Source organism: Sorex araneus, chromosome 6 (assembly GCF_027595985.1).
Source record: "Sorex araneus isolate mSorAra2 chromosome 6, mSorAra2.pri, whole genome shotgun sequence".
Taxonomy (NCBI): Eukaryota; Metazoa; Chordata; class Mammalia; order Eulipotyphla; family Soricidae; genus Sorex; species Sorex araneus.
This window is the reverse complement of record NC_073307.1, coordinates 19,861,749-19,888,345: the sequence shown is the minus strand read 5'-3', so window position 1 is coordinate 19,888,345 and position 26,597 is coordinate 19,861,749. Positions and strand designations below refer to the sequence as shown.

The following is a 26,597-nucleotide window of genomic DNA, read 5'->3' as shown; positions in this document are numbered from 1 at the left end:
CAGCTGCGGAGGGGAGAGGGATGTGGGCAGCTGCTCCCTCCCTCCCCGTCTCCGCGGCCCCCCTCCCTCTCCCTCCCGCGCTCCCCCACCCCCACCCCCGCAGGCCCCAGGATCCGGGGATTTGGAACCTGAAATGGAAGCTGGTGAAACCTGAGGAGGCGGAAAGACCCAGGCTCATCTTTCCTTTCCCTTTTCTCCCTGCACCCCCTCCTCCCCACTTGTGTCGTTCTTTGCAAATATTTCCTGCCTGTTTCCCAATGCCTGGTCTGTGTCCCGGCATTACTCAACCTCTCCGCCTTAGTCACCGGCCGGGTCTGGGGTAGAACAGAGCCGGCTGGGCGGTCCTGGGCCTTTAACCCTCACTCGGCTGGGGGCCTCTAGCCGGGACTCAGCGGGACTGGGGTCCCCCCTCTAGTGCATCCCGGGCCAGCGGTGGGATGGAAATAAGGACACACTGGTAGCTGCCAGCTGGCACTTGTGACACTTAGCTCTCCTGGGGTTTGAAGCCCCATCCGGTCCTGCTGGACTCTCCCCAGCTCTGAGGCACTTCTCTGCCCTTCAAGCACTGATGGATCTCCGTCCCCGGAGCTAGATCTACTGCACAGAGTTCGTTTCTACCTGCTCCAGAGGTTGCAGAGCCAGGCCCAGAGGGTGTAAACGCTGGCCCTGTCTCTTGGGTGCAGTGGGAAGCAGGGTTGGCAGCTCTCTGGCACCCTGTGTCCCAGCTGGCTAGGGGTCATCTCAGCCTCACAGGGGTGCCCGGCCTGAGGCCTGCTGGAACCTGTACAGGCTGGTGGGGCCCTGAGCCTTGCCTCCCTCCTCTGTGAGGTTGGGGAAATAGCACACTCAGTGGGATGCTGGCCCGAGGGAGTGCAGGTTCTGGATTGCTATGAGGTGGACCCCACTGTTACAGCGCCGCCTCCTGGGAGGCTGCCGAGACTGTCTTTGTGCTGCTTGGCTGTCTGGGTCTGTCTCTGGGCTTGAGAGCCCCCCTTGAAAAAGGCCTTAGGGTCTCAGCTGCATCTCAGCCCTAAGAGAAAATTACAGCGAGCATTTTTTCAGGCCTTATGTGCCCCATGCCCCAGACACTAATCTAGATTCATTACATAAGTGCTCTTACTTTGCCTTCTACAAACTCAGAAGAGGTGATACAGTACCGTTCCCATTTCGCAGAAGAGAAAACCGAGGGGACAGAGGACATTAGGAATAGGGAGGGAATTCCCAGTGCTAGGCAGGCTGGGGTGGGGGGTAGTCATTAGGTCCTTGGGGTATGAGAGTGAAGATTGGCACTTCACTCATTGGCACCGAAATTTAGCCCCTGACCTTTCTTTGTCTCCGCAGAAGCCGCTGATGGGAGCTCCACCCTTGGAGGGGGGGCTGGCACCATGGGCCTGAGCGCCCGCTATGGGCCCCAGTTCACCCTGCAGCATGTGCCCGACTACCGCCAGAATGTCTACATCCCTGGCAGCAATGCCACACTGACCAGCGCGGCTGGCAAGCGGGATGGCAAGACCCCGGCAGGCGGCAACGGCAACAAGAAGAAGTCAGGCAAGAAGGAAAAGAAGTAACGCGGAGGCCTGGCCCGGAGCCCGCGGGCACCTCCCACCCCAGCCAGCCCAGTCTCTCCCCACCTGTACCCAGGCCTTGGATTTCTAGGGCTGGCCCCCAGGATACTGGGTGGGGCCAAGGCCATTCTTCCCTTGGGAAACAGAAACAAGTGCCCAGTCAACACCCCCCTCTCTGCCCCCCAGGGGATTGAATATGCAAAGGGAGTTCTGCTGGGAACCCCCACCCAATCCACTGCTGTGCCCATGGGGGTAGTAGGGTTAGTGTAGACACCGAGAACCATTTATCACGCCCCCTTTAGTTACGGCGAACTCCTCCATCTTCTAAATTCAACCAGAATCATCTCCCTGCTCCCGGCCCTTCCTCCTACCCCACCCCAATCCTTCAACACTTCCTCTTTTCCCCCAAGAAGGTGGTTGGGGTGTTGAGGTACCCACCAGGTGACCTAAAACGGCTCAGAGTTCTGAAGAGATGGGCGGGCAGCCCGACCATGGCTTTCCCTTCAGTTTTCACACTTCCCTCCCAAAAGCATGGTTTGGTGCCAGCCCCTTGGACGCCTGCCAGAGCCTGAGACCAAGCTCAAGATTTAGGAAACACGGTCACCAGCCCCGTGGTACTGATGCTTGCTGGATTTAGGGAGGGCATTTTGCTCTCATTCCTCTTCCCGAAGCCCTGGGGACCAGTCTTTTGTTTTCCTTTTGTCACTGTTCGATGTTCCCACTGCATGCTGTGACTTCCCGCACCCCACACAAGAGACTCCATTGCATGTTCCAAGCCGTTAAGTATGCGGTGGTAAGATAGAAAAGGGAAGGGTGTGGATGTGGAAGAGAGGGGGGGTTGGACAAAGCTCGACCCATCAGCTAAATAGGGTCTTGCGGGACAGGAAGCTCTGTATGCCCCAGGGTACTGACCAGATCCCCAAATTCCAGCCATCAACTAAGTACCAGGCTAGACCCTCACCCACCTCTCAGCCAGCCTTGGGCCGAGCTACCGGCAACTATGGATTCCAACTGACATTAGGTCAAAGGTAGTACTGAGCACGCTGAGGGCCAGGTTCCCCCTGAGAGGCCGGTCCTCTGTGGGTGCTGGGTACTCCAGAGATGCCCCTGTTGATGGATCAGTGTGGCCCTGCAGGTGGGAAGGGCCGGTTATGCCATTCTTGGTCCCTGGGTTTGGGATGCAAGAGGCAGCATAGACCCAGTGGAGAGTCATCGCAGCCCGGGATGGGGCTTCTCCACAGGACCGCTGCGCTCCTCAAGCCTGGGTCCTTAACCTTGCCAGGTGCCATTTCTTCTCCGTGAAGGTCACTGCCCAGGCCCCTAGTCCGCCCCCTAGTGGCCAGAGCCTGGTTAAAGTCCCCCAGTGCCTCCTTGTGCATAGACCTTTCCTCTGCCCACCCCCTTCTGTCTCCCGGTCCCGTTCGTCCAGCGGGGCTGCGCGAGAACCCCACCCCGGCCCTACAGTAGTATAGAGACCCCCCCTTTCGGCTGGTGTAGAATAGCCAATAGTGTAGTGCGGTGTGCTTTTCCGTGATGGCGAGTGGGCAGCGGGCAGCGGGCTCCGCGCGGTCTTCTGTCCCCGGTCTGCCCGGCGGCCCGTGCTGTGTTTTGTGCTGTGTCCACGCGCTGCGGCGACCCCCCTCCCCGGTACTGACTCCTATAAGCGCTTTCTCCGCATAGTCATGTAGCTCCCCACCCCCACCCTCCCCCTTGTCTCACGCAAGTTTTATACTCTAATATTTATATGGCTTTTTTTTTTCTTGGAAAAAAATAATAAAAAGGTTTCTTCTGAACGGCTGGACGTTCCTGTGTAAGCGACGGAGGCTCGGGCCATGGATGGCTGCACGGATGAGCCATGGGGGGTTGCGGGGAGGTGTGCTGGGGAGATGAGCGGGAATGGGGGCGGGGGAGGCAGATGATTGTGCGTGCGTTTGGGTTTTGTGTCTTTGCCCAGAGAGCAAATTGTGGCAATTGTGGCTGCGTCGGCGGCGCACGACCCCTTTGTGCATGTGAAACGGTGTGCAATGGACAGGTGGTGCTTGCGGAGCGCAGTGCGCTGGCGAGTGATGGGCGCACGGGTCCGTTGTGGGGGAGGGGACCGATGCGTGCGTGTGCCTGTGTGTGTGTCCGTGTGCGTGTGCCCGTCCGCGCACGCGCGCTGCTGTCTCCGCGGCGGTCCTCAGCACCAGTCTCCAGGCAGAAGTGGAGATTCCGGCGCGGGGGCGGGGCGGGCGCAGGGAGGAGGGGGCGGTGGAAGTTTTCCGCGTTCCCAGCCCTTCCGGGCTAGAATTACCACCCTGAGCACCCCCCCTCCGAGGGCGTCTCGGGAGGAGGGCACATTCTCCCCTGCCAGCCACCTCGCTGCCTTGGGGTCTTGGGGAGGGAGCCCCGTGGGAATAGGGTGGGGCCGGGGGTTGAGGGGATGAGGAGGCGATGCTCCAAAGGCTGCGACGTGTGGAGCGAAGGAAAATGGTGTTGTCATCGGCGTCCTTTCGGGGCTGGGGGTGGGGGGTGGGGGGAACGGAAAAGGAATGCAGGAAATGAGATCGCCCGCGGCTTGGCCCCCTCCTCCCCCCGCTTCGTGCTTTTCCATCCACCCGCGCGGATCTCCCCGCCGGCCCCGTCCTAGCACTGCGGGTTTCTGAGATTCTTGCTGCGGAGAAGGGGCAGGGACCAGTCGTGACGGCCGGGAGGGGTGGCAGGACGGAAACACAGACCCCCCCCCTACCCCCACCCCAAGGGGTTTCAGGTTATCCGAGTCTGGACTCCTCGCTGAACCCAGGTCACGTGCTCTGCCAGCTCGCGAAGTCTGTTGCCATGGAAACTAAGGCTCCAAACTAAGCATCACGGGCGCCTTCCTTGCGTGGGCGGCAGAGCGCCGTGCGTGGTTCCAGGGATGGAAGCGGGGTTCTGTTTCTGAACGCCAGGCTGCAGAGGGCGGGGGGCCGGGGCCTGGGTTCTATTCCAGGCACGACAGTAGACTGGCAGGGCTCTGAGCAGCTGCGGCCGGTCCCCTAATTGGCATGTGTGTCTATAAAGCTCGGCCAAACAGGAGGCCCGGGAAGGGGGGGGAGTGAGGGACCGTGAAGTGGGGGGCGGAAGGATGAGGCAAGCAGCCCACCCCCACGGCCCTCCACTCTCCAGTCATACTGCGAAGGCAGCTGCCCAGGCTCCGGGGCTATTTAAAAGGCCTTTATTTCTAGTTTCCAATGGATTTGTGGCCCTTTCCAGCCCCCTCCCTGTTTGGGGTCTTTGTGCCAACGGTCTCAGTGCTCAGCACAGCACTGAGCCTCAAGCATCTGGGGCGTGACCTCTGGCTTCTGACCTCTGTGGGCAAGCTCAGGTTTCTGCCCCAGAGTGTCCCTCTAGCCCGGAATGTAGCCTGTGGCCCCCACAGAGGAGGGGGCTGGGCGAAAAGTCCCTGAGGCCCACGGGAAGCTGGCTGACTCTGGGGTATGGAGCGAGAGGCCTGATTCAAGAAAAGGGTTCCATGCTATGAGGGAGCAATGTGGGGCTGAAGCCCGGCCCCACCCCCTTCCTTTGTGGAGGGCAAGCGCCCCCAGAAGCCACCGGGCTCCAACCATTCCCAGCCCTGGACCCAGGCGGTTTGCAGGAGTGGCTCCAATTTCTTTCTCTTGTGTTTTTGGCCGGATCTGACCGTGCTCTGGGCTGCTCAAGCCTGGTAATAAGACCCCAGACCTCACATGCAAAGTCCCAGTCTTTGAACTATCTCCCTGGCTACAACTGGCAATGTTTTATTTATTTAAAAAATTTTTTTTATTAGTGAATCACCATGAGGTAGTTACAGACTAGGAAACTTTTGTGCTTGCGTTTCAGTCATACAATGGTCTAGTGCCCATCCCTCCACCAGTGCCCATTTTCCACCACCAATGGTCCCAGCATCCCTCCCACCAACCCCACCCTGTCCTCCCCCCACCCCACCCTGCCTGTGTGGCAGGGCATTCCCTTTTGCTCTCTCTCCTTTTGGGTGTTGTGGTTTGTAGTAGAGGTATTAAGTGGCCTTCATGTTCGGTCTGTAGTCTACTTTCAGCCCGCATCTCCCATCCCAGACGGGCCCTCCTAGCACCCATTACTTGGCGGTCCCTTCCCTACCTGAGCTGCCTTTTCCCCAGCACGCGAGGCCGGCTTCTAAGCTGTGGAGTAATCCTCTTGGTACTTATTTCTACTGTTCTTGGGTATTAGTCTCCCATTCTGTTACTTTACGTTCCACAAATGAGTGCAATCTATGTCTATCCCTCTGACTCATTTCACTTAACATGATACTTTCCATGTTGATCCACCTATATGTAAATTTCATGACTTCATCTTTTCAAACAGCTGCGTAGTATTCCATTATGTAGATGTACCAGTTTCTTTTTTTATCTTCGTTTTTTAAATTTTTATTATTTTTAATCGAATCACTTTGATATATACAATGTACCAGTTTCTTTAACCAGTCATCTGTTCTTGGGCACTCAGAGTTTTTTTGGGGGGGCTATTGTAAACAGTGCTGCAATGAACATATAAGTGCAAATGTCATTTCTACTATATTTTTTTGCATCTCCAGGATATATTCTCAGAAGTGGTATTGCTGGGTCAAATGGGTCTCAATTTCTAATTTTTTTTAATTTTTTTTTTTGGGGGGGTCATACCCAGCGTTGCACAGGGGTTACTTCTGACTCATGCACTCAGGAATTACTCCTGGCGGTGCTCAGGGGACCATATAGGATGCTGGGAATCAAACCCAGGTTGGCCGAGTGCAAGGCAAATGCCCTACCCGCTCTGCTATCACTCCAGCCCCTCAATTTCTAATTTTTTGAGAAGCGTCCATACTGTTTTCAAAGAGGGCTGAACCAGTCGGCATTCCCACCAGCAGGGAAGGAGAGTCCCTTTCTCCCCGCATCCGCACCAACACCGGTTGGCACAGTGTTTTAAAATGATGTTTTGGTTACCAGGGGCTGATGGAGGGAGGAGTGGGAATATGTTTTGTTAAGCTTTTGTTTAGCTTTGTGGTGCGGGAGACCGAATCCAGAGCCTCACGTGAGACACAACTAGTCCTAACAACTCTGATAGTGTGACAGACACTCATGTGACCAGGAGTAGAGAGGTGGGACTGAGGAGGAGCCTGGAACACAGTGGAAACAGCCCTGGGGTCCATAAAGGCGCAGAAATTCAAAAGAGCGAGGCACCACTATTCCAACACTTTATTAACAGTTGGAAACAAACCCAACAAACTGGATGTGATGATAATCCCTTAAGCCTAAGAGGCGAGGGAAATAATTTTACATTTTATCCCTTTTTTTCTTTTTTAATAAATGCATTTTAGTAAAAGTAGATTAAAAAAGAAGGGTCAAAGTCCCATGAGATAGCAGGAGGGGACCCAGGGAAGCAGCAGTCCCCTCTACTACACAGTCTTCCCGGGAAGAGCTCAGAGGAGCCGCACTTGCCCCTGCACAGGCTCCGGCCACTAGACCCCTCCCGCCCCCCACTCCCCTCTGCGGAAGAAGCACACCCAGGCCTCAGGTGCCAGCCCCTCTCCCTCACTGAGAGAAGGGAGCGAGGGACACGAGAAGGCAGCGGGGAGGCCAACCAGGGCACCAGGGCACCTGAGCCTCCTGTGGCTGGCACCACTGAGCAGTCTGGCCTGCCGGACGCTTAGCAGGAAGCAAAGAGGGGCACAAAGGACTGGGGCTGTGTGCGCACGCATGTGTGTGTGTGTGTGTGTGTGTGTGTATGTGTGTGGGGGGGACACACTCCCTGTGCCCACTCCCTGCCCCCCCAAGTGTTCAATTAGCATTTGCACATTTGGCTTGATAAATATATTACATTTATAAAAACCGGTCTCAGCCCCTGCTGCTCCGGGGCTGCGGGTGTCCCCTCCCCCCAGAAGAGCTCGCTCCGGCCCCACGCCGGGTGCTGGGACAGTCTGTGCTGGCCTCAGGGGCTGCTTCAGGACTGAGGCCTCTGGGGAGGAAATCCAGGACTCTGACCTGAAAGCCTCGGCATTGTGGAGGGGAAAAGGGGAAGGGAACGGGAAAATGACTTTTCTTTAAAAAAAAAAAAAAAATCTCATACAAAAATAGATCCATTTGCAAAACATTTTCTCAGCCAGGAGGCTCCACCTCCCATTTCCTTGGAGACAAGGCTGAGGTGTCGGAAGGTCCCGATCCAGCCCAGACTCCAGACAAAATGCACCAGTGCTCGGGGAGGCAAGAGGAGGGCTCAGGCCTTAGGAGCCAGAGGCTGGTGCAGCAGTGCCAGGGGGTGAGGGCATGAGGCTGGCCGCAGGCTTGGGGCTCCCTGCCCTGCCTGCCCGCCCACAGGCTCAGGCCCAGGCCTCCACAGAACAGGTCAAGGGTCCAGGTCCTTTTTTTTCTTCTTTTTTTGAGGCATTGCCCAGGAAGATGGGGGTAAGGGTGGGATCTGCTCCCCTTCCTCAGAAGCAGCCCCCCCATGCCACGCCACTAGTAATAAATAAGAGCCAGGGGAGGGCAGAGCAGAGCAGAGCAGAGGTGACAGGCGAGGGGGGGGGGATAGGGGGGAAGCCCGCGGGCTTGCAAGCCCCATGCTGTTGTCAGGCCGAAAACACCACAGAAGAAAAGCACAAACCCAGCGAGACTGCCGGTGGGGCAAGCCCAGCGGAGGGGCGGGGGCTGGGAAAGCAGGCGGGGCTCCTCGGAGACGAGGCCTGGTAGTAACGGAGGAGACTCTTGGGGTTAAGGCAGCAAACACGAGCCTGCTTTGGTAATACAACAGCCAGGGCCGGCTGGGGTGGGCTCAGGCCTCCCTGCACTGCCCTTTCCTCCTGGCCTCCAGGCAGCGGAAGCTGTGTGTGATGGACAGGGAGTAGCAGGCCAGAGGAAAGATGGGGCCAGGGTGATGGGGGCAGCCCCCCTGAGGAATGTCTCCATGACCCTCTAGGCACATGCTGCAGGGCAGGGCTGTCGGGAGCTGCCAGGCCGCAGGACCCAGCTAGCTTGCTCGGCCGACCAGCTCCTTGCTCTCCTCCAGGATCGTGGGGATTCCCTCCCCGCTCCTGGACACCTTGGAGGGGACGGAGGTCATGGCATCATCCTTGGTCAGCTCCGAGGCCAGCAGTGACGTGACTGCACACCCAGCTTTCCTGTTGGCTGCAAAAGAGAAGCCGTGAGTGATCCTGTCCACAAGAAAGCTCGGTTTGAAAATCCTTTCAAGCTGGCCGCAGCCTTCAGCCGGAAGCCATGCAGGTGTGGCTGTCCGGCCTGGCACGAGAGGTCTTTATTTTGAAGGAAGAAAGGCAGAGGGCAGGGAACAAGTGGAACCTACCAGCATTCTTCAAGCCTGTCACACCTGCGGGCCACCACCTGTCCTGCCCTCCAGTCCACAGACTGGCAGATAGAAGGTGGCACCAGAGGCTTCCAACCTTCCCACACCCACGGACCAACGCCAGTCGTGGATGGTTGGGGAATAAAAGAGAATGTGGGCAGGCAAGAGAGCAAGCCTATTCCTGCTTCCCTGTATGAACATAGTAGAGTGTAGAGCCGGTGAGACAGTACAGTGAGAAAGGCGCTGGCCTAGCATGAAGCCGACCCAGGTTCAATCCCCGGCACCGCACAGGGTCCTCTGAGCGCCATCAGGAATGATCTTTGAGCACAGCTAGAGATGGCCCAGCACCACCCTACAGATAAGAAGTTGTTGGCTTTGAAAAATAAAAAGGGTAAAGAGTTTGGATCCTGCTAGACGAAGTGGTAGCTATGGATGAAATACTCGCCAGATTTCTCGTCAGGGCTGCTGCTGTAAGGGCCCGAGCTTAATAGATTCTATTCTTTTTGTATTCTGGGAATTCCCAGGAAGTTTCTAGACTCCAAACACTTCCTCAACCCTGCAGGGGATTGTCCCAAGTAGAAGGTGCCCTGGGGGGGAGGGGGGACGAGAGAGGCTCCGGGGGCGAAGGAAGCTGCGAAAAAGCAGCAATAGACCACACACAGCCATCACACGCATGTCACACACCCACCCACGACTGCTCCCCAGAGGCCCACATGCCTGGCTCTTTCCTGCCTCAAGGGTAGCAGCTGTGACACGAATGCGAAGAGCACTGAACGTGCCCCTCAGAGAGAGGCATGAAAAGCATGTCGGGGGAGATGGAGGGTGGCCAGGAGAGGCCTCTACAAATGAATTCCAGCCCCCTGGCCTCAGGACTGTGAGGCTCTAGTTGTCATCCCAGATAGGAACAGAAGCACCAGTCAGCTCGTGTCCTACGCAAATGTGTATCTACCAAACCCAAATGGGGTGCCCCAGCCTCCTTAGCAAGAAGGTGGTTTTGGCACCAGGTCTGTCTCCTGTGGGCCTGGCAGCAGCAGAGACACCAACAGTGCCCAGAAGCTGCCTGCCTGGAGGGGAGAGGCCAGACACCAAGGCCACATGTGCCGACTCCATGTTCATAAATGTTTCAGTGCACAAGTTACAGAGGGTGCATGAATGGGTGCAGGAAGAGGAGCATGGAGAGTGAGTGCTCAGGGGGATGGCGTTTCTTCTTTGGGTGATGGTAATGTTCTGGAACTATTTCTGAGCATGGTTGCACAACCTCAGGGGTATATTAAGAAGCAAACAAACAAACAGAACTGTCTAGTACAAAAGGGTGAATTTTAGGCATGTGAATTTATCTCAACTGAAAAAGACTTTTCTAAGGTCAGAGTGATAATACTGCAGTTAGGGTGTTTGCCTTGCACGTCGCTGACCTGGGTTCAATCCCCAGCATCCCATTTAGTCCTCTGAGCACCATCAAGTATTAATTCCTGAGTACAGAGCCAGGAGTAACCCCAGAGTAACTCTATTGTCGGGAGTGACCCAAAAAAGAAAGAAAAAAATGAAAAAACAAAAAAAGACTTCTAGGAAGCTGTATGGGGAAAGCGGGGTCCAGGCCAGCGGGAAGCAGGGAGCGAGAAGCCAGCGGACACAGTGCCCAAGCATCTGAAACCTGCAAAAAGCTTTAGGTAGGACAGAAGCCAAAACTGGGTTAGAGAGCCATGGCGTCACGGAGGCTGTGAGTCTCGGGAGACCCGACCCAGGCCCCCGCGGGCCGGCAGAGGCGACCCCGGGCAGCAGGGCACAGCCACACGGCCACAGGTTACCCATCCACAGGTCTCAGCCGCCGCCTCCTCCTCCTCCTCCTCCGCCCAGGTGAACAGGGGGTTGTCTAACAAGAGGAGAGAGAACGGTGACCGAGAGAGACCCTGGAGTGGGGGATCCAAAGGGGACACTCGCCCCCGTGCCCCACTTTCCTCCTAGCCAGTTTCTCGGCAGAGTCCTAGACATTCTCCGCTTCCTTTCTCTCGGCACCTCCCTTCTTGCGCTTGGACTGACAGTGGCCTGGCTGCACTTCCCTGTTCTTTGAGTTCAACCCCTAACAGCTGAGAAGTAAATGCAACTGTGGGGGGAGGACAGAGGGGGGTGGGGGATAAAGGGAAGAAAGGGGGAAGGGCACAGCAGCCACCCAAGGGCAGAGGAACTGGGGGACCTTGGGGACACTTTCTGTGCGCTCGTGTTTGGGAAGTAGATTTGGAAGGACCACTGTGGTTTTGTTTGTCTGTTTTCCTGGAGGGGGATGGGAGGCCACATACATTAGTCTGGGAGTCTCTGCTCCAAACAAGTAGACCGAATATAAGCCAGGTTTCTAGATTTTTCTTGATTTAAAAAGCTTCTGAAATATACCAGATGTAATGAAAAGTAGGAGTGCATGGAAGGTTACTGTTTTCCTTTTTAGCTGGAAAGTACATATACCAAGGGTGGACAGTTTGTGGTCAAAGGTAAGAAAGAGAAGTAAGAAAATTTCTGTTGGAACTGGTCTCAGAATCCAGGAACCCAGGATTCTGCTTTGTTTTTAGCAGTACAATTACACTAAAAAGTGAAGAATCTGGAAAAAACAGATCTCTCCTCCTCCCCCTAATTTGGGTCTACTTACTTACTTAGATCATTCAAAAAGCAGTCAGAGGAGAATGGAGGGATAGTACAGTGGGTAGGACACTTGCCTTGCACGCAGCTGACCGGGTTGGGTCACTGGCACCCAATATAATCCCCCGAGCACTGCTAAGACGAATTCCTGAGTGCAGAGCCAGGAGTGAGTCCTGAGCATCTCCGGGTGTGGCCCCAAAACCAAACCCCAAACAAACAAACAGCAGTCAAAGAAACAGATGCATGCTCTGAACGGACAGGTTCAGGAAGGAATAAAGCACAGCCCTGCAGACCAGAGAAAGGGGAACAACCCTGAGACAGTGGTCAGAGATCTCTGAGGCCAGAGCCCCAGGAGTTAGGAGTGGTCTCGGCTAAGAACACTAGCAAAACCAAACATGAGATACCAGGAGAGGAGCTTGAGAAGGTTAATGGTTTGGAAAAGACAAACCACAGGCTCGATCCCACGGCCATAGAGGAAGTACTCTGGTTAATCAGCTTCCTCGGGGAAGCGGAAACTAGGACAGATGGGCCGGCCATTATCATCTTAAACTCATTATTATCCCCAAACTCCCCTAATTAGAATTCTTGCCCTATTTTCACAAATCTGGAGGAAGACTACATGGGGGTATTAAAAAAAAAGTAATTTAGGGGGGCCGGGGAGCATATCTGGCAGGACTCGGGCTGTTCCTGGCTCTGTGCTCAGGGGACCCCTGGAGATTCAAGCCAGGTGGGTGACACGTACCTGTACCATCTCTCTGGCCCTAAGAAATAATCTCTCTCTTTTTTTTTTTTTTGCTTTTTGGGTCACACCTGGCGATGCACAGGGGTTACTCCTGGCTCTGCACTCAGGAATTACTCCTGGCGGTGCTCAGGGGACCATATGGGATGCTGGGAATCGAACCCGGGTAGGCCGAGTGCAAGGCAAATGTCCTACCCGCTGTGCTATTGCTCCAGCCCCATAATACTCTTTTTTTTTTTTTTTTTTTGCTTTTTGTGTCACACCCAGCGATGCTCGCGGGTTATTCCTGGCTTTGCACTCAGAAATTACTCCTGGCGGTGCTTGGGGGACCATATGGGATGCCGGGGATCGAACCAGGGTCAGCCGTGTGCAAGGCAAACGCCCTACCCGCTATGCTATCGCTCCGGCCCCCCAAAATACTCTTAATCCTCTCTAGAGAGCGGGTCATCAGAAAATCCCCTGGAAGCAATCTCACGGCAGGGGTCTGCTGGGAGGTAAGAAGTAAAATTTCTGGCCCAGACAGAAAGGTCGGTTACCTCCGGCCCAGTCACGCACATTTAGTGAAAGGGCCCTAGACCTGGACTCAGCAAAGCAGGCTGGAGTTCTGACACTCTCACCAGCCACTTCTGTCAACCAGGCAAGCTCCGAGCGGGTCACACTTCCTCAGAGCTCGGAGGAGACTCCACGCAGGCTGCAGAGGGCTTTCGAGTCTTTCCCACTCGGAAGTTCTGTCAGTGGAGGTGGAACTGATAGGGACATTGGGATGTGACAGAGGAAAGGAAAAGGGGAAGAGAGACAAGCTTCTTTCTTCCCTGACTGATCACAGCGAGCTGACGGGCCTGTGTCTCAGAGGTGACTATTGAGACCCGGAGCCGGAGTTGAGTCACGAAGCCACAAGCTGACTCAATCATTAGCTTGAACTAGTGGCTGGAATACAATCGCCTGGATTCTTCCCTTTGACACTCGAGCCTTTGTTCCTCCACACCCTGCAGATCCCAGCAGTTTACACGTCCGTCTGAATGAACCAGCCCTGATAGTGACTCTCCTCTTCGCGGCCCTCAATGGGTCTTTGTACGCTGGGCGCTCCCGCAGGTCTGCAGAGACCGGATGATTTCAGACTCCCTTCAAATCTAGGGAAGAGGCCAGTGCCTTTGAATAGGGACAGCTGTCTCTCTGGGACTGAGGAGGGCTGTGAGGCAGGGGCGCCTGATAGTGCCTCTCTCTTCTGGCTCAGAGCGATGCGCCAGAAGGAAGGGTCAGACACAGCCAAGAGAGGGTGGGCAGCTAAGGGCAGCAGCAGCCTGGGGACACCCACGGCCACCAGTCTTGAGAGTGTGAGAATGGGATTCTGGGTCCAGCCCTTTTCTTTTCTGCTCATCTTAATCCTATTGTTGCTGCATGGAAAAATAGTAAAGCTGGAAGGAGCCTAGAGACTATTCTAGTCCAACTCTCATGAAGAAATGAAATCCCAGGAACATTAAGTGATTTACTAAGGTAACAGCATCTGTTAGAAGTGCGCTTCAATTTGTGGGGCTGGAGTGATAGCACAGTGGGTAGGGCGTTTGCCTTGCACGTGGCCGAACCGGGTTTGATTCCCAGCATCCCATATGGTCCCCTGAGCACCGCCAGGAGTAATTCCTGAGTGCAGAGCCAGGAGTAACCCCTGAGCACCGCCAGGTGTAATTTCTGAGTACAGAGCCAGGAGTAACCCCTGTGCATCGTCAGGTGTGACCCAAAAAGCAAAACAAAAGAGAAGTACACTTCAATTTGTATCTTTAAAACAATTTCTTTCATTTGAGCCACACCCAGCTGTGCTCAAGGCTTACTCCTGGCTCTGTGCTCAGGGATCCCTCCTAGACATCCTTGTGGAACCATATGCAGTGGCAGGGACCGAACTCGGCAAGGCCTGTGTTCCTGCACTCTCTCTCCTGCCCGACTTTGAGTCTTTGATCTGTTCCTATGTTTCACATTCTACTCTGATGCTGAGACTTTTCTACGCTGCATACAAGGAGATATCACTGTAGATACCAGGAGTGTGGCAAGGCCTAAACGTTGAGTCAAGGTCTCCTGTCTGAGCCTCTCCCGGGTATGTGCAGGTGGGTTATGTGAACCCAGATCTCAGAACGGTAAAAATGACAGGATGGAGTCAACTTTCAAAGCTGGAGCTCTCCTGCTCATCATCTCTGGCCCCCGTGTCCCTTAGCACCGGCCCCATGCTGCTGCACACACTGGAACAGAAGTGTTCCTGTCTCGTGGCTGAAAGGTGAGGCTGAAATACTTGCTTCCTCCATGCGGGAATCCTCACACGGGAAGAAGCGGAGAGAGGGGCTTCCCCGGTCAGAAGGAAGCGATTCATGTCTGCCTCCTTCCTATTGTGTCCCTGCACGGGAAGCTGGGGTTTTAGTGGAGTTCCGCAGGAAGAGGCTTACAAGGGAAGCGCCGGTATCTAAGGCAGGGCGACACTTGAGTTGACAGGGAAGAGGAAAACAGTGAGCTCCGTGTATTTTTGTTTGGCAAGAACTGCTCCGAGAACATGGCCTTACATGGTAGACGGGAAACAGAGCTGCAGGGACTTCTGAAGGGTAACTCCGAGAGAACGCTGCTATTGTACTCGCCCAAACACTGCAGCCATGGAGGGAAGGCCACGCCATCACAGCCACCTCTACACCCCCCAGGAAACCACTCAGATGGGGGGGGGTGCAGAAAATAGCCAAAGGCTGTAATGAGGGTTCTTCTCTTTAGGGAAGGGTCTGAGGTGACACACAAGAGCCTCAGAAGGGAACTTCCCCCTGGCAGGGAGAGTCTGGCCGGAAGCGGGCAGCTGGTCTTCACAGAAACCTGCCAACTCTTTCTCTTACAATAGCCTCGAAGTGAAGCTCGCCTCAAACAGAAGGCACCTGCCAGGAGACAGAGCTTTTTACTCCCTAGGAGGGAAACCTGTTCTGACGCCTTTTCTCTAATTCCCACCTTCAACTTAGAGAAAAGAACCTTTCAGTGCCGAGTGCAAGGAGCCTTCAACAGCAGTGCAGACCCGGGGCCCGGGAGGCAGACGGGGCTAAACCTCTTGGTTTAGACCAAGATTCCTCTTGGTCCCTGTAGCTGTCATCAAAGGAAGCCAACCTACTGGACCTTCCCTATACTAAGGCATGGCTCAACTGTCCTCTTAGACCGTTAATTTTGTTTGTCTGCTTTGGGGTCAAACCTGGTGATGTTCAGGGGTTACTCCTGGCTCCTGGCAGTGCTTGGGGGAACATATGGAATGCCGGGGAGTGATCCCAAGTCAGATACATGCAAGGCCAGCAACCTACTGGCTGTATTACTTTTTCAAAGAATCCACTTAAATTTTTTGAAGATTGCAGTGGAGGTGTAGGGAAGAGGGGCAGCCTGGGAGGAAAGCAAGCACAGTGGAGGCAGACTGCATCCAAGAGGAAAGCCAGCCTCAGACTCACTTCTTCTTTTTTTTTTTTTGCTTTTTGGGTCACACCCGGCGATGCACAGGGGTCACTCCTGGCTCACTCAGGAATCACCCCTGGCGGCGCTCAGGGGACCATATGGGATGCTGGGATTCGAACCCGGGTCGGCCGAGTGCAAGGCAAACGCCCTACCCGCTGTGCTATCGCTCCAGCCCCCAGACTCACTTCTATGGAGATGCTCCCCGACAGTCTACCATGGCTTACTCCCGACTCTGAGTTCAGGGCTCACAACTGGTGGGGTCTGCGGGACCGAACAAGGGGCTGGAGATCAAATCTGGGTAAGGCTGAGTGCAAGGCCCCTGAATTTGATTCTGTCTCTCCAGTCCCCAGATTTGATACTTTTTATTCCTTGACATCACTTCTGCTTCTGAAGAGTAAAGATTCATGACTTTTCCCTTTGTATTTCCTTTGTACTTTCTAGGTCTCGTGTTAAAGTTTGTAGTGAGGTTGCTTTCTATTTGTATACTCACATACCCACCAAACCCTGTGTCCTCTGCTTGTTTTAAGTTTCTGCGTGTAGAATGGGGAGAGATGGAACGCCCATCAACCGGAACTGAACTGCTGCTTCCCTCAGTCCTGCTCTCCCAGTCAGCACACGGAAGACAAAGGCCCAAATGATCCGTTGGAGATGCGAGGCCCACAGGAGGGGAGTTGTAAGCCCTGAGCCCCAGACAAACAGGACCAGAAGCAGAGGTCTCCCCCACCGCCGATACCCAGGGTGGGTTCCATTTGCTGACTTACCCTGGCGAGGCCCCCTCTTCCGTCGGAACGCTGCCCCTGACTGCAGGGCTTCCAGAAGACTGTCCATCACGCCGGTTTCATCACCCTCTGTCAGGAGCAAAAATGCAGGTGTAAACACTCAGTCCATGCCACACGCCTGTGCTGGGGCCCACACAAAGTGCTTGGCTTTGCTTGGCTTCCTCGTGCCCAGGCGGTGCGGGTGGGGGGCGCTTACAGAGATGGAGGAATCAAGCCACACAGTCCGTGTTTATTTAAAATGAATGTTCAAAATGGTTACATTAAAAGGGTTCACTGAGAACCTTGGGACCCTCCTCTCAACCCAAGGTGATTGGCACAGAGGATCGGAGAATGGTCCAACTCCGCGACCAGTGGTATGGAGAGATATATTTTGGAAGTTCATATGAAACCCTATCACCCATCATCCTAAAGAGCTTCACCCTGACTGACATAAACAGCCTGGGGAGATATGAGGAAGGCTGAGGGAAGGTGAGAACGCTGCAGACATCTCACTTTAACACTGCCCCCATTGGCTGCGTCTTCCCAAAGCCAGCTCAGAACAGTAAAGGAGCCTCCTGGCTGGAACAGAAAGAGTTAAAGCAGAATTCTTATTGCAGCCTGGCTCTGTTTCCATGGCAACAGCTCAGGGTGGTGAAATCTGAAACTGTGAAATCCCAAGGAGTGGAAGGGGCCCCCCAAGACCAGGCTGGGCTCGCTGTTCCAGGCGCCACCTGCTGGCGGCCCATAGCCTTGCAGCTGACCTACATTCCAACCTCATTTGCTGGCCCTGGGGACGCAGGCAGGGCAAGGCCCACTGCGCCACCTGATGACGAGGCAGGGCCCACATCCCAAATGCCCTCCCAGCATCCTAGATACTTCTCAGAACAAACCCTAGGGGCTTGGGGAGGATGGGAGAGGTGCAGAAGACTTAGTACAGGCACCAAGAGCATTATCAGAACAAAGCTTGTGGCTTACAACTGGGACAAGCACAGAGGAACTGCTTCCCAGCAAAGGGGTTTCAGCGGGCAGAAATGGAGGCGAGTCCTGCTCCTTCAGACCCCTGCCATGACCATGACAGGAAAAGTCCCCAGGAGCAAAAGGCATGAAGAGCAGCTCTTGCCTCTTGTGCTCAGCAAAGAATTCTGTACCAGCACACGCTGCAGTCCTGAGAAACTCCCCAGCCCCCCGCTCCCAGGCAGCCTGCAGCCCCCTCAAGTTCAAGAAGGGTGGCATGGGCTCTGTGCCGCGAGCAACTGCATGCTGGATTTCCGCTGCCTGTATACACAGCAGCCAGAGGGGGCTGGGAACCAGCAGCAGGAAAACAGCAGAGACAGGAAGCAGAGGGCCAATAATTGAGGCCATATGTTTCAACAAAGACATGCTTCTAGTAGCGGAATGGAGATTCTGCTAAAGAAAGAGGGTGGCCAGCGTCCCAGCGCCCTCTCCAGAAGTTCAATCCTTTTATAATCCGACACGTATGTACAACTGAAGGGCTGGGGACAGTGCATGTAGTAAAATAAGCACAAAGGGAATGCAAGCCACCATTTAGAGCCGGGAGCAGGACCAGGAAAACATTTTCGGGAAAAGGAACAAAAGATTAAGTAGTGGGTACGAAAACAGGCCTGGCAGAAGGAAAGAGTACACGCTGCTCCAACACTAAAATCACTGGGGAGATGAGACACAGAACAGGAAGCAGCAAAAGCGAGAAAATGGAGAGTGGGGAATTGGAATGAAACTGCTGGGGGTCGAGCCCAGCATCGGGCTGCTGGAGGTAGCAGGTGGCCAGCAGTCGACTGCCAGGCGCTGAGCTCAGACAGGGGCTGTCCCCTCTGGGGAGCGGAGACAGAGGAGTCTTCCAAAGGCCTCCAGCGCGTGCCGTCTGGCCTTCGCGCCTTACCCGCATTCATGTCGATGAGCTGCTCTCTCTTCTGCTGCTTCTCTAGCCGTTCCTTCTCTGCCTTCTCCTTGGCCAGTTTGGCTCGACGCAACTTCTCCTCTGTCTCCCGCCTCTTCTGGTTTTCCTTGACTGCTTGCTGGAAGGGGCGACAGCGAGTGCGTGCATGGAGATGCGCTCACGCGCCGGCCCGCCCAAGCCCAGTGGACGGCAAGAGTCCACAAATGATCGGGTCAGTAGGCATCTCTTACCACAAACATGTTCTTGAAGTTGTGCAGATCCATGAAGAACTCTTCCACCGACACCTTCTTGGGGTCGAAGAGGAAGTACTCGCCCAGCTCCTTGTACAGAGTCTCCATGTTCGAGTGCATCATCTGCAGCTTGTCATACTGCTCCCTGGCGTCCTTCGCAAAGCTGTGCGGCTTCGGAGTGAAGGACCAAGACCAAGAAGCAGACCCGCTCTCCCGGGCTGGAGGGAGACAAGCTCCATACCGGAACACACAAAGGACCTTCAGTCTAGCAATGCTCATGATAGCGCAAGTCAGAAGCAACTGAACCACCCAAACAGAGGAATTCGTAAGCCTTAACTTATGGCACATCTACAGGGCAGGAAGTGGCGATTTAAGGGATATCCTGCACATACCGCTATAAAAGCACTGCTAAGACAATGTGATTAATGTTTAAGTTCACCAGAAAGAGATCCAGAGGCAGAGGATACCGTGGGGAGGGGAGGCGGAGGGAGAACATGTGAAGAGCAGAGATGGGCGGAGGGTGTGGGATCAATGGTGAGTAAGAATTTAGCTACTTTGCTTTTCAGGAATTTGGTTGTTTTGCTCCCTTGCTACAAAAATAAGAATGCATTTGGTTAAAGGAAGTTTTTTTTTTTTTCTTTTTGGGTCACACCTGGCGATGCACAGGGGTTACTCCTGGCTCTGCACTCAGGAATTACCCCTGGCCATGCTCAGGGGACCATATGGGATGCTGGGATTTGAACCCGGGTCGGCCGCGTGCAAGGCAAACGCCCTACCCGCTGTGCTATCTCTCCAGCCCAGGAAGTCTTTTTTAAAGAGGGAAAATTGTGTCTGACCAGATCAGTCATGCTGTCCAGTCATGGAAAGTTTTCCGTGCCCCATCTTAAAGGGTACATTTTTCTTTTAAGAAAGGATATAGTCATTTTTTCAACAAACTTGTCTTTCTCATCTGTGGCAGGCGGGAACTTCTCAATATCACGCTCCACATCAGAAATCTGTTTCTTCATCTGATCTAGATTCTTCTGCAGGTTTTCAGCAGAGACTAAAGAAAATACAAAATCGATGGCAAGAACTTAAGGTTCTTCTGTCCTTCCGAGTATAACTTCATGCCAACATCTAGTGCTTTGTTATTTTAGTCCTCTTGTGTTCTCTTTAACATCTTTTTAGTAAAACTATAAGTTACTGGATGATTGAAGCTCTAGTCTCCACAGCTGTATAGAGGTATTAAGAAGGGATGAGAAGCTTTGTTTAATTTAATAAAAATCTATAGAATCCCCTGGGGTCTTAGTCTCATTTATTATAGTGAACAGGGCTTACGAGGAAGGAGACGTATGCAGAAACATAGAGGCCGGGCAGAAGATACAGACTGTGTGCTGTCTTTTTCTTTTTGTTTTTGGGCTATATCCGGCTGTGTTCAGGATTTACTCCTGACTCTGTGCTCAGGGATCAGTCCTGGCAGACTTGGGGGGAACAAGTAGGGGGCCAGGGATTAAAACTGGGTCAGGTGCAAGGCAAGCACACTGCCCTCTACTACGATCTCTCTGACTGGAATGCTCTTTTTGTCGTCTAGTTCTAGGATGGGAAGGACTACCTTTTGTTGATTCAGTATATGCTTTTGTTTGTTTTATGGGACACAACCAGTGGTGCTCAGGGGCTACTCCCAGCTTAGTTCTTGGGAAATACCGTGAGATGCCCAGGATTGAACCCAGGCCTCCAGCATGCAAAACACACACCCAAGCCCTTGGAGCTATCTCCCCAGCCCAGCGTCTGCTTTCTGAATGAGAAAAACTGTTGATCCAAGCCCAGTGGGTCTCGGGGTAGAAAGAGCTCTCCCACTTCTATACACGAGACCCTCATGCCTGCAAATCCTCCCCCGAGGCTTGGACTCTACGTCCACTCCTCCCCCAGTTCCACGGAAAGCAGTCTGATGTGAAAATGATCCAAGAATGTAAACTTGTCTTTCTATCACCTGACGTTGGAACCATCTTCTGGCTTCACCCCCTACCCATCCTACCTCGGCTGGCTTTTTCCACGTGGGCAAGCTCGTCTGGAAACTTGAGGACATCAGGGTAGTCTTTCTCACACAACTCCGCGATGAAGTGCAGCAGCGTCATCTTCTGATCCGTGGACTTGGTGTCTCGGAGCTTGGGCAGTGAGAGGCAAGCGTCAGCTCCTGGATGCCCCAACCCCCACGAGGGACACGGGACCTGAGAGGCCAGCGTCCCTCCCGGCTGCCGCCCTGCACTCAGCCCGGCTCACCTTGCACAGGAAGCTGATGTTGAAGCCGAAAGCCCCGGCATTCCGGGAGCCGGCGTTCATATAGTTGCCCACGAGCAGGATGATCTCCAGGAGACTGGAGAAGTTCTCACTCTTGCGCAGCTCCTCGCAAGCGGCAGTCACAGAGACGATCTCGGGCTTGATGTTCTCCACCTGCTCGCCGAACTGGAGCTTGAAAAGGATGGCGTTGAGGCGAGGCCGCAGGCAGGTCACGGTGCCCATCTGGGAGGGGAGACAGACATGCCGTTATAACAGAGCAAGAAGCAGGGCCAAGACAAGTGCCGAAGCCACTCGGGGAAACTGAGTCCCAGAGCAGGGAGAGGGGAGGGCGAGAACAGGAGGCTCCAACTAGACAAGAGGCGGCGAGCCCGGGGGCCCCTCTCGCAGGCTGCACTCACCACCACGCCGAACTGCTCCGACTCGGCCAGGTCGTCATATTCGTCCTTCAGTTCCGAGAGCATTTTTAACTGGTCTGGCTCTGGCATCTGCTTTATGAGGTTCTGGAAGAGAGAAGGCACAGTCTCACTTTGACAGGACGAGCCCATAATCGGAGGCAAACAGCTCTTTGGCTCCCCTGTCAGTGCTCGCCACCTGCCCTGGGATTACTGGGCCGGGGATGGAGACAGCAAGAAAGACGGCAGGACTGAGACACAGGCGAGAACAGCCTGACCCCCTGAGAGGGAAGCGCACCTGAAGCCTTCACGCTTTAGGGATGACGGGAGTTGGGGCCAGGGAGAGCGGGCTCCTTACCTGGATCATGGACTCAGTCAGCACAGCCTCATTCACCTCCAGGATGACGTTCTTAATCTCTTGGTAGGGCATGCGGAAGGAGCCCAGGAAGATTGCTGCCAAAAAAGAAATACAAGGAGACATGTTTGGGGCCAGAGATGTAGACAGTGGGGAGGGGACTAGCCTTGCAAGCCGCCGACCCAGGTTTAATCCCTGGCACTGCATATGGTTGCTCAAGCACTGCCTAGGGGGCCCCTGAACGCAGAGCCAGGAGTCAGCCTGGGCACCACTGGGTGTGGCCCAAAGGCAGAAAAAGGAAACTGAAAACAAACCAAAAAATGATCACCTCAGTCTCCTCCCCTTCCAGACGATAAACTGATACTGATTTTCCCGAGAGGGCTTCTAGCCAGCCACCGTCAGGAACCACCAGTCCCCACCATCCGTACATTTAGAACCTCAGGTCTGAGGTTGTGACCTTGCAGCTCTCTCTCTTTCTCTCCCTCCCTCTCCCCCCTCTCTTCCTTCCTCCCTCTCTCCCTCCCTCCCTTTCCTTCCTCCCTCCCTCTCCCCCTTCCCTTCCTTCCTTCCTCCCTCTCTCTCCCCCTCCCTCCCTTCCTCCCTTCCTCCCTTCCTTCCTTCCTTCCTTCCTTCCTTCCTTCCTTCCTTCCTTCCTTCCTTCCTTCCTTCCTTCCTCCCTCCCTCCCTCCCTCCCTCCCTTCCTTCCTCCCTCTCTCCTTTTGCAGCTTTCTCTCTTATGCATACTCACATTAATTTTTAAATTTTGGGGCCCCGCCTAAGCAGGGCTCAAGGGGTCAAGGGGTCACTCCTTGTGATATTTGATCAACAAGGCTGGCTGGTCCAAAGCTCAGGCTCCAAGATGCAAAGCTTGTGCCCAGCACTGGACTTAGAGGCTACTCCCAGCTGTGTTCAGGGCTCAGGAGTTCCTAAGTAACTCCCTTATGCTACCTACCTGCAAATTCTTACAAAAAACAAAGATAAGAATGACCAGGGGGCATGGGAGAGCTTGGCAGAATCCAATGCATTCTCTTGGCAGAACCTCACGTCACCTTAAATTCTACCTTAACTCATTTCAACCTGCCACCTGGTTGAAATGAGTTTCCATCCACTTGTTTGTCACCATCCACTACCCTTCTAGTACATGGTCCCATTCTCAGTGGGGTACTGTAAACCCTTTCCCCTTAGTCCCTCATCACTCAGTTCCTAAGTGATTTCTTCTGTTTTCTAATACATTCTTGGTATTCGAGTTTCACACCCTGATCACACCTCACTTAGTTTAAAACTGTAACAATAACTCATCTTTTTGACTTTTGTTTTATCCTACCCTGCCAATACAGCCTTAAACCACTGCTGAAGTAGCTGTACCCCAAATCCTGTAAGAGAAAATCGCTGAGTTTCATAATTAAAATCCCTTCAATAACTTCTACTGCTCTCAGGATAAAGTAAATACATTTTAGCCTAAGCCTATCAGAACTTTCTGTGACATGGTCTCGATTTCCCCAAGTCTTCTCTCCCACATATGCTAAGGAGTGCTCAACTGCTTGTAGTTCCCGAACTGCAGTTATCTCAGAAGATACCTCCTGGGCCTCACAGGGAGGGATGCTTCCTCTGGCTGCAGTCAACCAGCTCTCACCTTTCACCTAACTGTGCTGAAGCAGAGTCTTCCCTGACTGACCTCTAGCCTGTGCTGTCTGGCGGCTTCACTGCCCCTTCCTTAGCGAACATCACGGCTCTACTCAATCTGACCCACTACCATGATTTACTTTCTGGTCCCAATCAAACATATGGTTCATGAGGAGAGGTACTGTCTTATTCAGTTTTATCCTTCCAGCATGTAAGAGGCACTTAAATTTAATTGTTGAGTATCTGGGTTCAATCCCTAGTACTCCAAACACAAGAATTATTGTTGAACCAATAAACTGCAACTCTTAGTCTATCCTACCTTAAATGAATCTCCATTCTCTTTCTAAATTATTTCCCTACAGATTATCATTCAAGTGGAAATAACAATGTATCCTATAGTCTTGCTTCGATTTCTAAAATAATAATTACTCATGTTTTATGTTCCCGAGATAGTCTTAAGGAAAAGGACTACCTTACACTCCTTTAGTCTCTGCTTCATAAAAGAATTTACCCTCATGGGCTGGAATGGTAGCACAGTGGGTAGGGTGTCTGCCTTGCACCTAGCCGAGCGGTGTTCAGTATCAGCATCCCATATGGTCCCCTGAGCACCGCTAGGAGTAACTCCTGAGTGCAGAGCCAGGAATAACCCCTGTGCATCGCCAGGTGTGACCCCAAAAAGAGCAAAAAAGAAAAAAAAAAAGAATTTACCCTCAGACCCTACTAATTAACAATTGTTGTCAACAATTGAAAATAATGTAGCTAAGAATAATGGAAGGGCTTACTGCTCTTGATATCCATTATAACTGATTTTACTTATCGGCTTGTGTGATACTGGCTAACCCATATCATCATCTGACCTTTGATTTTCTCATCTGGAAATATGGGGATAACAGTCACACTGAAAGACTGTATATGGACTTATATGGGTTTTTAAAAAATAAATAAGTAAATATCTATATATGTATATTTGGTTTTTGGGCCATGCCCGGCAATGCTCAGGGGTTACTCCTGGCTCTGTACTCAGGCATCACTCTGGGCAGTGTTTGGGGACCATATGGGAGTCAGCGATTACATCTGAGCTGGCCACAAGCAAGGCAAGTGCCCTACCCACTGTACTATCTCTCTGACCCTTTAGTTTTAGTTTTGTTTTGAGGTCACAGTCAGCAATGTTCAGGAGCTAAGCATGACTCAGTGCTTAGGGATACTCCCAGTGTGTGTGGTGACCATGTGGTTGTCAGGGACAGGATGGGGGCTCCTGCAATGCAAAGAATGCCCTTTGAGCCATGTCCCCAGCTCCTGAGAAAGCATATATATGTAATTACTTATTATATATCATTAATAATATATTATATACTTACTATTTTATTACATATATAATTATTTATTATAGAAACAATAAGGGCTTTATATTTGTATGTATATATGCACACTCACTCACCTTTGGAACACACGCCTAGGATGTGCTTAACAGAGCCTACAACCTGATTACATCTATATTACTCAGCATAAAATACAGATTAATATAAAAATGAATAGAAAATCAAAGAGTCATCCAGATCATCAAATAAGTATGATTTGTACTAACTTTATAGAGGATTTTATCTGAAATTTTGCCCTAAATTAATATTCTAAGTCCAGGAAGGAAGTGTAGCAGAGCCTTCTTAGAGTCACTGATCCTGCTCTACAATGCGCAGGGTTTACATTATTCATAACCACAAAGTGATTTTAGATTTAATTGAAGTCAAGCCAGTGCCCGCATTTAAATACATAAGAGTGAGAAAGAAGAATACGTATAATGTATAATGGCTACAACATTTGTGGTAGGTTTATTTTTTTCCTTTTTTGTTTTTGGGCCATACCCGGCAGTGCTCAGGAGATCAGATGTGTGGTACGGACTGGACCCCGGTCAGTCTCATGCTAGGTCAGCACCTTACCTGCTAGATTAGATCCCTGTGGTAGATTCTATGTGGTAATTATTTATTATAGAAATAATAAAAGGCCTTTAAATTAAAACATTTGAGACTTAAATCCCAGACCTGTCCCTTACTAGGTATGTGACTAGACAAATTCCTTGCAGTCTTAGCTTCTATTTCCTCAGATTTATCAGATTTATCAGAATTATGCTCTCCACACTTCAAATAGATCACAGTTACTCACAGAGATTCTGGGACGTCTTTGAATCCAGCACTTTTAATTCTTTCACTTTTTTCTTTTGCACAGATTTCTTTTCTTCCCCGCCTTCCTGATCCTTCTTGGCTAGCAAGGAAAAGATTAGAAAAGTCTGGTTAAAAATCAACTACAGGGATCAAGCAATCCTGAAATTCATATGGAACAACAAACACCCACGGATAGCTGAAACAATTCTTGGGAAAAAGACAATGGGAGGCATCACCGTCCCTAACCTTAAACTTTACTACAAAGCGGTATCAATTAAAACAGCATGGTACTGGAACAAAGGCAGAGCCACAGACCAATGGAACAGGGTGGAATATCCCTACACACAACCCCAAATGTATGATCATCTAATCTTTGATAAGGAAGCAAGACATGTGAAGTGGAGCAAGGAAAGCCTCTTTAACAAATGTGCTGGCATAACTGGACAACCACATGCAAAAGAATGGGCTTACACCTCGACCTGACACCATGCACAAAAGTCAGATCAAAATGGATTAAAGACTTCAACATCGGACTACAATCCATAGGTACATTGAAGACAAGGTCGGCAAAACCCTCCACGATACTAAAGCTAAAGGTATCTTCAAAGATGACACACAATTGATCAACCAAATGGAAACAGAGATAAACAAATGGGACTATATTAAACGAAGAAGCTTCTGCACCGAAAAAGATACAGTGACCAGGGGCTAGAGCTATAGCACAGCAGGTAGGGCTTTTGCCTTGCACGCGGCCCGATCCAGGTTCAATTCCCAGCATCCCATATGGTCCCCTGGGCACCGCCAGGAGTAATTCCTGAGTGCAAAGCCAGGAGTAACCCCTGAGCATTGCTGGGTGTGACCCAAAAAGCCAAAAAGCCAAAAAAAAAAAAAGATACAGTGACCAGAATACAGACAATCTACAGAATGGGAAAAGATATTCACCCAATATCCATCTGATAAGGGGTTGATATCAAGGGTAATATAAGGCACTGGTTGAACTCTACAAGAAGAAAACATCCAACCCCACCAGAAAATTGGGCGAAGAAATGAACAGGAACTTTCCCAAGGAAGAGATACGAATGGCCAAAAGGCACATGAAAAAGTGCTCTACATCACTAATCATCAGGGAGATGCAGATCAAAACAACCATGAGATACCACCTCACACTACAGAGACTGGCACACATCCAAAAGAACAAAAGCAA

General features: G+C 52.4%; 2 protein-coding genes across 26 annotated transcripts in view; one reads left to right on the top strand and one right to left on the bottom strand.

Moving 5' to 3' along the window:
• The window catches only part of LOC101549287 (protocadherin gamma-C5), a 190,173-nt gene extending 186,815 nt beyond the window's left edge, over positions 1-3,358 (top strand). For all 25 annotated transcript variants that reach the window (XM_055142244.1, XM_055142240.1, XM_055142237.1 and 22 more), the window contains exon 4: positions 1,342-3,358. In XM_055142244.1, coding sequence (XP_054998219.1) covers positions 1,342-1,568 — 227 coding nt within the window. In that variant the 3' untranslated portion in view covers positions 1,569-3,358. The remainder of the gene's footprint in view (positions 1-1,341) is intronic.
• A 3,396-nt stretch (positions 3,359-6,754) lies between these two features.
• The window catches only part of DIAPH1 (diaphanous related formin 1), a 98,310-nt gene continuing 78,467 nt past the window's right edge, over positions 6,755-26,597 (bottom strand). Inside the window, exons 18-27 of the mRNA XM_055141981.1 lie at positions 25,395-25,493; positions 21,618-21,712; positions 21,266-21,367; positions 20,850-21,089; positions 20,605-20,734; positions 19,508-19,632; positions 18,591-18,755; positions 18,343-18,478; positions 16,449-16,535; positions 6,755-8,695 (exon numbers count right to left, since the gene is read on the bottom strand). Of these exons, the coding sequence (XP_054997956.1) occupies positions 8,538-8,695; positions 16,449-16,535; positions 18,343-18,478; positions 18,591-18,755; positions 19,508-19,632; positions 20,605-20,734; positions 20,850-21,089; positions 21,266-21,367; positions 21,618-21,712; positions 25,395-25,493 (1,337 nt within the window). The 3' untranslated portion in view covers positions 6,755-8,537. The remainder of the gene's footprint in view (positions 8,696-16,448; positions 16,536-18,342; positions 18,479-18,590; positions 18,756-19,507; positions 19,633-20,604; positions 20,735-20,849; positions 21,090-21,265; positions 21,368-21,617; positions 21,713-25,394; positions 25,494-26,597) is intronic.